At 38.7% G+C, this 16,159-nt stretch overlaps 2 protein-coding genes across 2 annotated transcripts; one reads left to right on the top strand and one right to left on the bottom strand.

Moving 5' to 3' along the window:
* Window positions 1–63: 63 nt before the first annotated feature.
* Window positions 64–7,145, bottom strand: LOC113503021. Its single transcript, XM_026884805.1, has 12 exons — window positions 6,886–7,145; window positions 6,159–6,272; window positions 5,785–5,893; window positions 5,187–5,332; window positions 4,813–4,890; window positions 4,455–4,537; window positions 3,954–4,076; window positions 3,438–3,616; window positions 2,776–2,915; window positions 1,924–2,039; window positions 1,204–1,254; window positions 64–764 (listed from the first exon to the last, which is right to left on the bottom strand). Exons 1-12 carry the CDS (start codon window positions 7,010–7,012, stop codon window positions 138–140), a joined length of 1,893 nt encoding a protein of 630 aa, XP_026740606.1. The 5' UTR covers window positions 7,013–7,145; the 3' UTR covers window positions 64–137.
* A 2,494-nt stretch (window positions 7,146–9,639) lies between these two features.
* LOC113503020 lies at window positions 9,640–14,707 on the top strand. The gene is made up of 10 exons (XM_026884804.1): window positions 9,640–10,003; window positions 10,260–10,362; window positions 10,758–10,906; window positions 11,263–11,343; window positions 11,502–11,584; window positions 11,809–11,931; window positions 12,273–12,465; window positions 12,927–13,036; window positions 13,162–13,507; window positions 14,201–14,707. The coding sequence occupies exons 2-10, from the start codon at window positions 10,295–10,297 to the stop codon at window positions 14,266–14,268; spliced, it is 1,221 nt and encodes a 406-aa protein (XP_026740605.1). The 5' UTR covers window positions 9,640–10,003; window positions 10,260–10,294; the 3' UTR covers window positions 14,269–14,707.
* The last annotated feature ends 1,452 nt before the right edge of the window (window positions 14,708–16,159 follow it).

The raw sequence follows: 16,159 nt of genomic DNA, 5'->3' as shown, positions 1-16,159 counted from the left end.
AACACTATTAAATGATACAACGGTTTACTCACGCGTATATATCGGGGCTGCCCGACTAGTTTCGGGCGTTGCATCATTTAATAATGAACCATTTTCACGATAGTTACTATCAAAACAATAGAACACGATCACTACGACTACATGTCATCACTCATCACTAAAATCCAACAGTAGCACAAGCACAGTTGCAGCACGAGCACCGGTGTCCTGGCGAGGCGCGCGCTCCCGCTCACGGTCTCTTGCACCTCGGTGCCCAGGTCCGCCACCACCGTCACCGCCGGCTGCCTCACCCTGCTGTCCACCCTACGACTCGAGATCCTGTTATTCAACCCCAACCCCCACTCGTGTGCCATCTTCTTCTTACCCAATTTCTCCTTCTTCTTCTTCTTAGCAACCCTCAATTGCTGATTCCCAAAGTTCGACCTTCGCGATGACTCCGTGGGGGCCGGAGTGGCCTGGATGGGTGGCTTCGCATACAATTCGAACTTGAGTTTAGCTGTTCCATTAAATTCGAATTTGATGTAGAGGTCGTAGTTGAGGACGGTGCCGCTCTTCATATTGCCCTTGAGGTATCGCGGCTTGAGGTTTTGGTTTGGTGCCCACACGGTGGTGTTGGGGTCGGGCTCGGTGGTTCTCTCGATGATTGGGTAGTACCTGAACAGTTCCTCGGGCGTTTCGCTGGAGTCCGTGAGCTGTGTGCCCAGACTGAAGTCAAACTCTTCCTTAAAGGAGAGCACAGCATCTGTGCGGCTTTCAGCTTCCACCTGAAAAAAGTTACTTAGAGTTTCGATCTAGCGGATTTCAACTTGATCCTTCCTCTGAAGAGACCTTTTTTGAAAGACAAGGCATTAAGAGGGGAGGGAAACCAAAGGGCACACGTTTTAGGTCAAGTTAATGAATAGTTCTTCTCAAGTCCATTGGTATAATTTTTTGAAATATTAGTTCGAATAAAGCAAGAGCAATAAACAAAAAAATAAAAATCGTTCCCAATATCAATTTTGTTCCCATTTCGACGTATCTACTGTTGGCTAATTAATGTCACAAAAATAGTTTTATATGTATGTATGCAACGGCTCATAAGGCGGTAGGGTTTCAGCTTAGCGGATACCACTTAGGGGAGCACGGTTATAACTAAACTAGACTGGATGTCTCTCAACTGAATCAAGTACGTTACAACAGAGCGATAGTAAGGTGAGTACTTACTTTGAGCAGAACACACACGCACACCTTGTAAATGACGTCATACAACGACAGCTGAAAGTAACGTTTGTGTGATATTATCAAATTAAGTATTGTGTACATTTTGCTACAAAATAAAGTCTTGGAAGACCTGGCCAAGCTTAAATAAAGAGATGCCGAAGGTTTAACATTGCAGGATATTTAAATATATAGTTTTACTCATAAATCAAAATTGTCTTCACGATTGCCATGTCTTGTGGGCAAATATGTGTAAAAAAGTTAAAGTATATAGTATACTCATAGTTACGACTGACAGACTTAAGAAATTAATACATGAAGGAGGAGACCAAGAATATTGGAGTCAGAAATCACCAACACGCAACCAATGCTAGAGTTTTACAAGTGGGCCAGTTACATGCTGGTATTCATAATCCAGTTATTTAAAAATACATGAAATTCTTTTAACTGGCGGAATATTTGTTTATCTGGCGCGCTTACCCACACCCGATACACTTAAGTTTATTTCAGACATTATACATTTACGTGATATGTATTGTAAATGGAAAGACAGTGTGCTGCTGGGGAGTTGCGCCGTTTCTTCTCTCGCAGTGAAAGCACTTAAGAAGCGGTGAAGGGTGGGCGAAACTGGGTGGTGTCTAGCGTAATTTGACATTCAAAACGTGGTACTTGGTAGCCTAATATGAGTGAATGAATTTTGATTTTGGTTCAGAAGGTATACAAGACCTTATAAAGCGCGATGCCCCTGGAGTCGCCGGTCACGTGCAGTTCGAAGTACTCCGCATACATCAGCTCCTTGGTCTTGTCGCAGGCGTGCACGTGCATCTCCAACTTCTCGTTAACTATGATCAGGGTCTCAAATTAGCAAGCATTCAAACTAAACGTCTGTTCCTACCAGATGTCGAAGCTAGGCAGCGCAATACTAATGCTAGAGTGCGTGCTTCTTCCACAACTGCAATAATATTTTAATTGTAGTGGTATAGCTAGTGGCAAATTATTAGCAGGCTCACATTCACATAAAACTATACGGTATGCTATGTTAGCTAAACTGTGAGGCAAGTACATGCAGCGTCTTACGAGTATTGGTGGGTATGGAAGAGAAGTGAGTGTTTTTCGAAACATTTCTTTTTATAATATGCATATCATGATGCATGGTTTTGATCTTTCAGAGACCCTGAGCTCGTTTCACGTATTTATTGATATCATAATACCCTCTTCCATACAAAAACGCAAAAATTGTGACTTACCTAGTAACATTAAAGGTGCTATTTTCTATAGAAAACAAAAATAATACAAAAATGTTAAATACAGAAATATGTAAGACTTCACCCATCACAATACTCAATATGGTTACAGAGACTCCGGTGGTTGTGAAACCATTTCTTGATATAAACTGTTTCCAATAAAGCAAAAGTATTTTTCTTATTTTCAAAAAGTAGAAATCCCATGTTTGTAACAATTGCCTGGCATTTAAAATATTATGTCCAGAGCTTGTGTAACCACAAAATAATCATGTCAATTACTACATTATCAGCCTTATTACAAGCTACTATGGTTGATTATTGTAACAACACTTACTGGGAAAAATAGCGAGGGCGTTGTCGTCGGTAGGAACAATCTCAAACTGTTTTAGTTTCCTCACATCGAAGGGGTACGGGATGTACTCCCGGTCCATGAACACCTGATCAGGCTCTATGTGTTTACGAGACTCAGCTGGACTGGAAGCAAAAATATTATAGATTACAACAACAAAAACTGCTGACTGGTTACCTATACTTAGTTATAATAGTCGTGATAAGTAGATTGCCATGTTACGATGATGCGGTGATGACAAGTTTTGTATTTTAACTTTGGTATTTAATAATCATTGGTATTTACAAACACAAAGACGCGCTCAGTGGGTTTGGTGTGGAGACCTCAACCACTCGGCTATCCGTGCAGTCAAAGTATCGTTGCAAGAGCTCTAAGGAATAATTAATGGTAATTGGTTGGTCAATCAGAGTGCTGTGAGAGCGCATTCGTCTAATTTGAATACTTAATTTTTGTATTCGAGATATGCTTCTTTGACAAGCGTTACGGGTAATTAGAAGCTAGAAAGTCTGACAACCAGTCTAAATAAGGGGTATCGTTTTGCCCGGGTAACTTGGTCGCTCTTTGTTAAACACTGTTACTCTGCAGCATTAGACTTGAAGCCGACCCGAACATAGTTGCGAAAAGCCTAAGAAGATGATGAATCTCACCGATACAGGTCATGTGTGGGGATATACTCGACGTCATCGGCGCCCAGTCTCCTGTAGTCAGGAGAGTCGTACATCTCCGTCTCCTGCGTAGTGACGGAGTTGATCCAGGTGAAGTAGGTGTTGAGGTCGATGAACCGCGCGGGGGCTGCGCACCCCGGCCCGCGGACACCGAAACCGATCTGGTTAAGAATCAGATAAGATGGATGGATAAGATGGATAAGATCAGATCAAAATAAGATTACAGATATAAGGTGACAAGCCTGTCTGACTGTGGTATCTCAGCTCTCAAACGGATTGAGTGATTTCAGTTTAGTTAATTTTTTGCTAGAGGTGAATTATGTGCGAGTGTTATAAAATATGTTGGATAAAAAGCGGTTAAGCCGCATAAACAAAGATCAGATTTCCATATCCCATTTTCCCGCCAACCCTTTGAAATGGCCTCACCGTTTTTTGGCAAACACAGCCCATACCCAAAAGTAGGACATACTCGTGTCGATTCTATTTTTAATAACATACCAGACTGAACCAGCCCGAGGCGTTGGAGACGAGCGCCATGCCGTTGTCCCACACGCAGTGCGTCTTGTTGAACGGCGAGAAGCCGCAGATGTAGCTCGACGGCACACGGTCCTTAGCTGACAGCTAAACAGAAGACATGAGCATAGAATAGACTCGGTTGTGGACATCAAGTTACATGTAGGATAGAGAAGGATTAAAAAAGCAGTTCTAAAATAATGTATGGATGGTGGATATGAGCCTTGGGCCTACTATCAAGTGTTATTTAAAGTAATATTGTTGCTATTGTAGAAGAGAGAAACAATAGAAGGCATACCTAACTCTCTTCCAGGACAGCAAATGCCTTTCTTTCTTCTTTATTTGGAAAAAAGTTGAAGTTTTTTTCTAGTCCTATTAAATTTCTTGTCTGAAGACGCAACATTTTAGATACAAGGTATTGCATGAAGTGTATCAAGTAGTAAATATAAAGAAATGAAAAGCTTTAAAATATAGTTCATAAGTTACCCCGGCCCTGTTGTAAAACTCTTCGCAAGATTCTTTCGGTATATACTGGATCTTGTAAATAACCTTTTCCAATAGTTGGTTCTCTGTAAATACAATCCATCGATTATTTAACTCGACAATAATGAAAGCGGTATGGAAGATAAGGTTTAGGTTACTTTTAGCCAACAAACTATTTCACAGATAGATGACTTTGTATTTTCTTCTTTTGACAAATGTATAAGGTTTACTGTCATTGTTGCAATTGTCATATTATGTCATGCAAAGACCAGTAGTCAGTTTAAAACGTTTCTTAGCCTGGTGTCGTGGTTGGTCAGTGAGTAAATAATGGATATAATAATAAGGTGAATTAAGTTCTTACCATCTGTGTATCCAGTGAGATACAGAAAATTAGATGTGTTCAGCGATTGAACCGGCAAACAAATCGGATTTAGAGGATCTGAAAACAAAACGTCGAGATTGCCGAGAGATTGTATGAGATTCATTAAGTTGTATTTTAGGATAACATTGATATTCAAGACAGCAATATTTAGCGCAACTCCAAGTGAATGTGCCTCAAATGGAGGTTTGGCAAAATAAACACCAGATTTTCATTCATAGAAAATACTATCACTTTTCTGCTAACTCAAATTAAGAAACATACACCTCTCTTTTGCGAAGTTTGGAGAAGAATTTTCGAGTTTTGCAAGCACTTTTGAGTCATTAGCCCATATTCCCGACCTCACCAACACTTACAATTCGTAGCGTCTTCTATATTGAGCTCGACGATGGCGATGGTGTTGTACGTTTGGTACTCGTACTCCGGGTGCGTGACGTACGACACCGGCTTGCAGTACCACGGCGTGTCCTCCACTCCCAGGAACATGGCTTGCGAGTCCGTACTGGAAGAAAAGAACACTGGCCTTTAGGGATCACACTGATATCATAAATGCAAGTGTAAAATATGTACGTGTGTCTGTGTATGATTGTGACCTCTACATGCTTAAGCAGGGGTATATTTGGACTAAATTTGACATGAACGTAGCTGATACCTTGGATTAGTGAAATGTTTGATTCAAATACGCTACTTTTAGATGCATACGTATTTCATACGCACAGAACGACCATCTGACGAAGTTTTATGTTTTTTATTCTATTGTACACCTTCAAACGGCCTCCAAATGGTAAAATTAAGCGCTAAACTATACTTTAAGTATTAGTTAATTAATATTTTTAAACTGAACAGTAACTATGTCGTAAGGAAATCTTATAGAATACCCTAAATAAATTATTACAAGAATTAATGGTGATAACGTAGTTGTTAATGAAGCACCCGATTATAAAATTGACTCACTCAAAGATTCGTTTAGGGATTCTGACGATGTCATCAGCGTTGGCGAGAACATACTTAGGCTTGATGAGGACAATCCCCGTCACTGCCACTTGAACTGTTTCGTCATCATCTAAGGAAGCAAAGAAAATTTAATAGCTTTCATTCCAAAATATATTATGGCTAAGGTAACAATCAGAAGTCCGCATTCATTCAAGGTATTTAAATACCGAAAACCTTTTAAACAAAAATAGAATGCGTGCGTGACTATTAATAAAAAAAATAAGAAATAAGTGTTTATAGTATAAGTGGAACGGGAAAACAGAAAATTCTTTAATTTTTAAGGCATAATTGGAAAAGATTCTATCTACCACTTTATAAAAGCACCCATGACTTACGTATATGCACTCTGAGTACTCCAAGCCAGTTAAAGTCACTGGTCTGGCCCAAGTTGCCTTCATCGACTATCCCTGTGATGGACAGGTCGCATGGCGTGCCTGCTGATGTAGACCCTGGAACCATACAACACTAATTCAAAACTCTAGACTCAAAACAAATATTATAATGTCACGCAAACATACTTCAATGGCAGTTTTTTGACGCTCAGGTCTAAATCAAAGTCTACCATTCACTAGAGCTGTATTCAAGTTATTGACAATCTTATTTCGAATTCTCGTGTCGCGGTGTTTGTAGTTAAACTCCTCCGAAATGGCTCGATTGAAATGGAATTTTGTTTGCATATTGGGTAGGTCTGACCATCGTAAAAAACCCATTTTTATAACAACTTTTGACATTTTTTTTATTCGTGTAATGTTTTTTCTGTACCAGAAATGCCCTAGAAATAATTAGTACTTAATAGAAAAAAACGAATGTAAGTTCAGACAATCTCTATAAAAAAAAACATATTTAACGAAAAATAATGATGAGGTGGCTCGAGATAGGAATTGTAGAAGACATCGTAGGTGAGAAAAAACAAATGCTTATTAAAGGAAAAACCTCCAACTCTAATATGAATCTCTACTTTTAAGCATCACTCATAGCTGTTAGGAAAATGGTTGAGTACGTACGGTGTGAGAGGTATTGGTTAAAGATTCACTGGAGTTTGAAAAATAAAAAAACACTCACCAACCAAAACCAGCAAGAGTTTGAAGACCAGCAGTGTCCTCGGACTCATGATGGCGGCCGTAATATCCAATCGGCCATACCCGCCACACTTCACCGACACCGTAATACCTTTCTTACGACCGCTCATTAATCACTAGGTAATTGGATCGAAGGAATTTACTTCGGCACTATGTTTGTTCCGTAGAGGTAAACATGTCTGTTTGTCTGTCATTGCTTGAAAACAATTGTTTTGAGACATCATGAACGGTTTTTTCTTTCTGATCCTCGTATTGCGTCAGTGATGACCAATTTTTGTTAAATGTCTAATATGACTATAGGAATAAGGTGATCATATTCAAAACAAGAAAAAAATAAAAACAGACGAATTGAGAAACTCCTCCTTTATGGAGTCAGTTGGGAAAGTCGGTCGAAAAATATTAGGGCAGACGTGTGTATATTGCCAATTGCAATAGCGTTCCTGTCAGTGTTTGTGTGTTTTGCACAAGCAACTCTCACGTAACCGTTTAAAACAACCCATGTGTTATACCACCAATTGTAGTCATTTACAGTGAGAAACCCATTCTCTCCTATCTCCAATGCAGCTTTAAGAGCAAATGACAAAAACTAATTTTGCCTTTTCTGGATGGGAAAAATATCTCCCATACACTTTTATCTGCTAGTCGTAGTTAAGTTTGAATGAAGCACTATTTTCATTTTCTATGTTCAAGTAATAATTCAATCGGGCATTGCACCACCCAGTAATCGTACCTAGAACTATAATGTTCAAAGTCGTGTTTCACACCAAGAGATATTAATGAGGCGATGAAAACTCTACAAAACCCAATTCAACTTGAACCCCAGTCTTTCAATAGTAAGGGCACCTGCGAGACCAGGTTACGTTGGCTAGTATTTGCGGGTATTTATTCCTAAATAAAGTAAATGGATGTTAGACAGCAGACTGGAGCTGACGTTACCATGTTTACACTACCAGGCTGCAGCTGTGTTCCGCTTAGCACTTGTCTATATTGTAATAGGCTTTAAAAATAGCTTTTTATGATACGATACTGCCCATTGCAGTATCCTACGATAGCAAGAAGTACCTATAATTATAATACTTAAGTACATATATACATAACTGCCGTTACATATCACCAAACAGTGATCTTTAAATTAGCCATGTCATGTTTTATGAGGATCAGAGTAATTGTACATATTCTTTATATCCATAAGGTCCGTATAAGCTGGTTATTATCAAAAAACACTTAAAGTAAAATTAATAAAAAATGTGAACCATTTAAAACATGGTGTTAAAATTCCCATTCTGAAAAATAAATGGTTAATAGCAAGTGTTAAGTGGAACAAACTAGCATCGTGATTTACGCGGGTACCAGGAGATCAGCCGCGGCAGGAACACCTCGCTACAATGTCCCGACACCCGAGAAGGACACGAACTGTGCACAACAGGCACAACTACATACACCAACATCCGAGGATGGAGTGTTGAGGATTATAGAGAAAACTCCATAATACTTTCACCAAAAGAGCAACGTTTTGAGAAAAATATTATTAAACACAATTAAACATAAGCTTTTAAATTTGCTTGTTGAATGATGCTTTTTAAGGTTTCCTACCCAAATAGTGAAAACAGAACCCTGTTACTGAGGCAAGGCTGTCGGTCTATCACCAGGCGTCAGTACTCGAACGTACGTGAAACAGAAAAAAAGACACTGGCGAACAATGTACAGTAAGGTGGCTAATAACTCAGTTCCACCTTCCAAATACGCTGACTTGCTCAAAAACTTTGCCACACACAGCATAGAGCCAGACGTTAAATATTTATTACAAAAACGAGTGAAGTGAAAGTAATTAGTTAAGCTGCAGCCGTGGCCGCCATGTTTGGTGATCATAAATTAACGCGGACACCGCGACACAGTGCGGAGACAATCGCCACTAAATCAAACCGACTCATTTGCATTCGTCGTTTGTTTGACTTTTTATTTTGTACTGTGGATGTTGTTTTTAGATATTTTCTGTTTTTGCCGTAGAAGCTAAATGGAGCGGTTATTTTGTGTCGTTTCCTAAGATAAGAGTAGGTTTGATAACCATTCCTGCCGGTGTGTGAATGAGTCAACATTAGATATCTCCGCTACTAGCTATCGCTCGCGGGCCCGCAAATCAAATGTAATCCCAAATCGGGATTAAAACCATCTTATGTGTTAATCCAGATTATAAACTATCTGTGTACCAAGTTTCGTCTAAAATTCTAAATCCATTCAGCAGTTTTTGCGTGAAAGGGGAACAAACATCCATACATACTTCAGCGTTTATAATATTAGTAGGATAAAAGGATGTAGAAAATTCCACAAGTACAATAATTATTTCTTTTATGGAATAAATGGGAATCTGAGCATCATTAAGTTAAGCTCTCTGTCTACCATTGTATTTATAACAATGAGAAAACATATATTTGTTTAAACATCGCTTCACCAGCCGGAAGAATTTCCTCTCTTTCCAATAACATTGATACCCGAGGATGTCGAACATTGGAACTCAACTCTACAGTAAATATATACAAACATCTTCTTATAATAAACCGCTTGACTTAAAGATAGTCATTTCAATGAGTATCGTGATGAAATGCGTTTCTGTATCTGTATTATTTTATTATTGGGTAAGTTCATAAGTAACTTAATTTTGTATTTTTTTAATTGATAGAATCTTGCAAGTGTCTATACTGCTATAGTGATTGGTATGTATTTTATTTTCTTAGATGCGTAAGTAACTAACAGTTGCTTTTGACGTCGTAATGTTAGGAAACTAGTCTGGTGGTGCTATCAAACGGTGGCTGGATGAGAATGCAGTCATAAATGTACATGTGTGAAAGAAACAAAATTATATTCCACAAATATTTATTTAGGGAGTAGTTTGACTAGCGTTGTTTTTTTAGGTTAGGTATAAGCCCTTCAGAACTTGCCGTTAAGCGTACCCTAAAGTATGTCCATAAAATAAACTGCGGTTTATGAGGTACTTGTATTTATTTCAGAGCTGACCTCATCGCTTGTCATAAGATATCGGAAAACAAGAAAATGGGTCCACTCGTTGTCAATACCCTGGGTCGGAATACTCGCCTTCAAACCAAGTAAGCATTTTAGTCCTTAGTATTTGTGACATAGAGTCTAAAATACAATACAGTTACACGCTATTAAATCGAAAGTAAAAATCGAAAGATTCTGAAGTTAATCTGTGATTATTATTAAACGTAAAATTTTTTTGTAATCCTTTTAATATTCTTCGATGTAAAAAGGTCTTAAACGTATCATTAATATGGAAACTGTTACGAGTAATTCTTTAGACCGTGATTTATCCCATTAATTCATGTAATCGCATGTTCACAGCAAAGGATTCTGATGAAGCTATAGCCAGCATCACCATGATACACAAGAACTTAGCGCTGGGCAACTCTAACGAGGTGTCCGTTATAGATCTTAAAGGAATCAGGTAAATACAACTAGCCTGGTATGGTAGCACCATCGATCAATGATCAGAAAACAATGCCTGTACTAAAAGTTCCTTAAGAAAGATGGTTTCTTTAAAGGAAGCGAGATGTCATTATATACTTCACATAGCGTAGTCTTGCTTTTTCTTCTTCTTAAGATTTCTCACTGAGTATTACTATACTTGTTTAATTGTCCATAGAAAAATGACCACGGCCTTGTCATAACTACACTTTTTTTGGTAAGGTCCAGTGGGTAGAATTCAGATTCTTACTGACTAAACCTGAACCGCAGCTTGGACCATGAACCGAATGCGTTTCTCATCAAGCATCAATCCTTAAGACTGACGGCTTTTGTTTATTTAATCACCTAATAGTCCATTGGCCATTATGATTGTAGGGAGACAACCAAAGCCATGTTCCTGTCCAAGCCCGGTATCGTGCACCAGTGCCCCGTCGTGGACTACACCCTGCACCCCGAGTTCGATGAGGACACCCTCAACACCATCGCGCTGCTCACCCTCGAATGTGACGACAAAGATGTTGACTGTACGTCTCTCGTCACTAGACATCTACTTAAAGTGTATGCAGTTCATTTTAAAGGGACTTGTGTATAATCTTTTTGAAAGAATGGAGTATTTGTAGCAGAAAGGTTAGGTATATCAGTAGTTCCTGATTAAAAGCAGCAGTAGCCATCAGCATCATGAGTCACATTCTAGATAACTCTGGAGGTCTCTCCCATGAGCATCACAAAACCCAATTTTAGGCATAAAGCCGCTGGCGTTTGATATCGTCAAAAAAACTTTTAAGAGCCTTCTGTTCCTCATATTTGACACCCCTCTTAAATAGAGGGCTGTCAAAGCGTAGAGTCGTGTTCTGTTGCCCATATTTTTTTATTTCTCCAGGGCAACTGGTAAACTGGCCAATGGGCTATACCCGTATGAACCTCCATGAGGGTCAGGTGTTCGTCCTTGGATACACGGATCGTGAGTATTATACCTTTTTTTTACTGCACCCTATGAGTTGAGGTCATCACGCAAAACCTAGATGACTGAGTCTGGGCGTCTTTGTGCAGTTATGGATCAAATGTTCCATTGAGTGTAGCTAGGTAAAGTTGTAAATTAAAATATGTTCTTTTTTGTAGAGAACAAAGTGCTGGAGCAAGTGATGCATAGAATGGAGTTCGTGAACTTGAAGGAATGCAAGAACTTCTATAGGAAGGAATCGGTAAGCATATTTATCACTGTGGCTTGAATAACAACATAAAATGTTTTATGAAATTATTTTGGTTTTGTATTACTTGTCCTCCTCGAAAGACAAACTTGATCAAACAAATTCGATCTACATGATTGATTATGGCTATTATATACAGTAGGTACATATGTAAATAAGAAAGTACAGGTGGCAGTAGTTAAAGACAATACCTTAAGTATATAAGTAATTGCTTGCAGCTGGACAGTAAGTGGATGGCTCCAATAGAGTACCAGTGCTTCCGCAAGAAGTACAGCGGAGAGCCGTGCGTTTTCGACTCAGGGATGGCGCTGGCGGTCAACTTCAGGGGAAATTGGACCCTGGTATGCTGAGATTATTATACTAATTGGTTCAGAATCTTAGGAATCTCAGGGATTTTAATGGAGGTTAACGTTCGTTCGTGCCTAAAAATGTTTGCTACAATGTAAGCATCCCTTTTTAATTTAATCAAAAAGTAACGAATCGTTACAAATTGTTATGAGCTTATCATTTGTAATAAAATTGATAGCGATGGCATGATTCGCCTGTCCTGAAAAATGAATGGAATTTCCACACATTGGGTTTTGCTTTTAATTTGTCTCTTTTCCTTCCTTCATATCTTTAACCGTGATCTTCAGTCTTTATATTTTCCCTCTCAGTCTAACACTCTTACATGCCTTTCCAGATCGGTATAAGCGTGCTAGGCCCCGGCTGTACTCTCCCGACTCGTTTCATCGACTTCGCTTACTACGTGCCCTGGATTGACGTGTCACTGCGCAACTTCCGCCGCCTCTTCCCGGAGTCCAAGATAACATGGCCGAACTACGACAAGATCATCCTTGAGAAGATAGATGACTCGTCCATGGTTATGAGACCCTGTATGTGCTATTGGAATTTAAGTCTTATACACACTCAACTAGGATAAAATTGACTAGAGTGCTCCCTGTGGGCCTATCATCATGTTTGAAAGTGGGAAGTTCTAGTTGTGGATGCGTGATGACTTATTACACCACGTAGAGCGGAATCTCTGTTATTTATTTCTGTTTTAATTATAAATACCTAATGCGACAATGTGGCAGTCATAATACAACTGTGTTTTGTAGTGGTAGCTGCAGTGCCCTAATAGTATACTAAAGTGCCTTGGTAATTACGGATCATAACAGAAAATTAAACTCTAACACTTTGCAATATTGCAGAACGTATATCATATTTAAAAAAAGCCCCGATCAAATTCACCATCTCAAAAACTCACGTTTTGAAGTGTATTTGCATAAAAACCTCTCAATTTTAGATACACTCTGTTAAGCGTCGTTTAATATGGATGTCTATTTTATTTCAGATAAAGGAACTGAAGTCATCCATGGTAAATGTGATAAGTTAGATGGTGAGATCATGTACAAGGAGGAGGGGAAATTCAACACGCCGGGACATGCGATAGGGCTGTATGGGGTGAGGGATACTAAAACTAAAACAAACAAAATATTATTCAATATTCGCCAGAATCGTATGTAATGTATAAATATATTACGTTGTCCAGCCAAATCCAATAATCACATTTGAATCAACCCCTTCAGCTTTCAGTTTGGGACGACCTCTACTACAACGTGTCCTGTGCGCTCCTCACCGTGGAGTGTCTGCAGCGGTCTGCTGAGCCCTTCAGCTACAACTTCGGGCTGGTTCAGTACGACGAGGATCTGGCAGCCTTGACGAAGGTCATCCCCATAGTGCACGGCGACGAGCCGGTGGGGCCCAAGATAGAGCACCTCTACGACGGCGCGTGGCTCAGCTGGTGGTACCGCCCCAAACACACGGAAAAAGTATCCAATGTAGTATTCCGCTTCGAGTTTATAAAGGTAGCGACCTTGAAAATGGTGTTCTATGGCATCAGACACGAGTTTAACGAGACAGAGCCGGCTTCAAGTAAGTGGATGTTGACTTGTAAATGTAAAGACTTGACTGCACGGATAGCCGACGTGTCGCGGGTTCGATCCATGCGTGGAGGAGTATATGTATGTGTGATCCAGGAATGATTGTTCTGAGTCTGGGTGTTATTGTGCATGAGACACAAGAACTAAATTCCTTACGAGGGAAGTTGGTTTTCTAGAGAAAAAAAAATACCTTCACAAACATACAATTCACATGCACAAAGACACTCAATTAAATGCAAATAGATAATGAAACAATTTATAGCTTAAACAAGACTCGATTCTGCGAGTCCTGGCTATACGCGCCATAATTGTATAATCCATTACCGCTTGTTCTGTATCTGGGTGTATTTGTGCGTGTTACTTGACTAGGGTTAAATTCTCTACGTAATGCGGGAGTCGTTTTAACGGAAAACCGGTGAAGTTCGATTCGAACCCACGATATTGACGGTTCTGTACAAATGTTCAAATAACAGCAAGTAGGTTAGATTAGAAAATGGATCCACCCTCTACTTTATTTTTCACTCACAACAATTTATGACCGTAACAAACATGGCTTAATCTCGAATTTTTGTTATTGCGTAATCAGAAATAACCCATTCGATAAAATTTCAACAGTCGACTCAGTAATAAAATTCCGTTTTCCACTTGTATGTATCTTTTTAACTTATGTTTTATACTGTTCCAGCTACTGAGAAGGTTCGCTCGCGGCGGCCGCACCCGTACCACGACCGATACAAGACGAACAAACCGTAGCACTGATACAACAACTTGTTGCTCGACTGATCGACCAACTGATCTAGCAACATTTGTCATACATTTAAGTTACTGTTTAACTATGGGCACTGGTTCTTTATGCATTTAATTAAAATACAGTTTCTTCTTTCAATTTTAAACTGCTTTTTTCTTGTCCATCCTAACAATAGCTGTTGAAATGTTTGTATGTGTGTTTGTTCTGAATAAACTCAAAAGTAGCTTGACCGATTTCAATAAATGCTACTGGTGGGAGTTACGTGACATTGAGGATAACTATAGGAAAATATTCGGGTTTCAAGTAGAAAGTATCTTTAGCAGGAAGAGCCTGCAATATCAGATATATTATCGACGGAGTATTACTGATCTAACGTATTTGATAGTAGTCAGAGGCATCAGACAGATTGCTAACTAAATCGCTTATTCTAATAAAATTAGAGACCATCAGATTTCCTTGATGCTGATAAATAAAGCTCACTATAAAATGAATGCACGATGCATATTACAGTTTTCTTTGTATCTTCTTGGAGTGATATTTTGCCGTGCACCTAGAGCCATTATTGAGAGGTTTCAAAAGTACATGAAAATCAACCTACTTGACATAAAAACTTCTTGTTTTAAATTGTTTTACTGACTGTTTCTCAGAGCTTGAGCTTATAGTTAACTATTAACTAGCCAGGTTACTTAACGTGAGTATTTAAATAAATATGTATCATGAAATTTAGAAGAGATATTTTTTATTTGTCTTTTGATGAGAAGGATGTTTGATTGGTATCTTTATAACTTTGCGCTAAACTATGTATAAAAAAGGGTGGACAAATAACCGTTAAGAAAAGGCAAAGATTTTAAACCAAGGATAACACATTACGATATAATTTATGATACATCGGTTATCATTGTTTCACACCTATGTAAGTCCTGTGCCTTAACTATGAGCTCTTGAATCAGAACTTTTTCCGCTAATAAACGAGACGGCGCTTTACATTGTCTATAGTTGCATCTCGCTCCCACAACAACAGTAGTAATTGTTTATGCTTTCATAGTAGAGGTCTCCAGTAGGTTCCCATGGTAGAGAGCCATTATCAGGCATTATGCTGTCGATAACACCATTTTATGAGGTGTGTGAAAATCGCCCACTAGCACCTATAAGTACCTACATAGTTAACAAGTTTATTGCTAAGTATTACTGGACACTTACATCTGTGCGAATAGCGAACAATGTGTCGGTCGATATTTGAATATGAATTTAAGTTTCTGTGTGACGTCAGTCGATGCTACTCGGGTAACTCTGAAATGAGTTGTGACTTTCGATTAGGAACTAGATTTATGGAAGATGAGGCATTCAGATGTGGAGGTGTGTAAAAGTGATGATAAATTCGTAATGATATTGTTTCATCATTTAATTGGGATTTTGCCTGTCTGTTAACAAATATACAAAGATATATTTTATTTTATATCTATTGGGACTGTAAGCCGACTCCGATTCCAAGAAAAGTCTAAGCAGAAGGTTAAAATTTATTAAATGACAAAACTGAACACTTAATGAGTAAAAAAATTACTAAAGACACTTTTTACATATTAAAGCGATATCGACTCACATTCGTTCTTACGGGACTTAACAATATTATAATTACCTACTTCCAAATAAATCAACCTATTCCGATAACAATGTCAATAAAAAAAAAAACAAACCTGAACAAAAAATTAACCCTCAACAAATAATAGAACACATAAAACACCGGGAAACGATAAAACCCTATTATGTAAGTTAATTATGATGTCATACATCAACCCTATAATGTGGCCTATTAAATAATCGTTAAAAATGAAGGGGTTGTGTGGACCGCGGGGTTGTGACGATAATTCAGGCAAATGGGTTGTTATTGTCACATTA

The sequence above is a fragment of the Trichoplusia ni genome, chromosome 18, assembly GCF_003590095.1.
Source record: "Trichoplusia ni isolate ovarian cell line Hi5 chromosome 18, tn1, whole genome shotgun sequence".
In the NCBI taxonomy this organism is placed as follows: Eukaryota; Metazoa; Arthropoda; class Insecta; order Lepidoptera; family Noctuidae; genus Trichoplusia; species Trichoplusia ni.
Note: the sequence above shows the minus strand (reverse complement) of the source record. Positions and strands in the feature narration are given on the sequence as shown.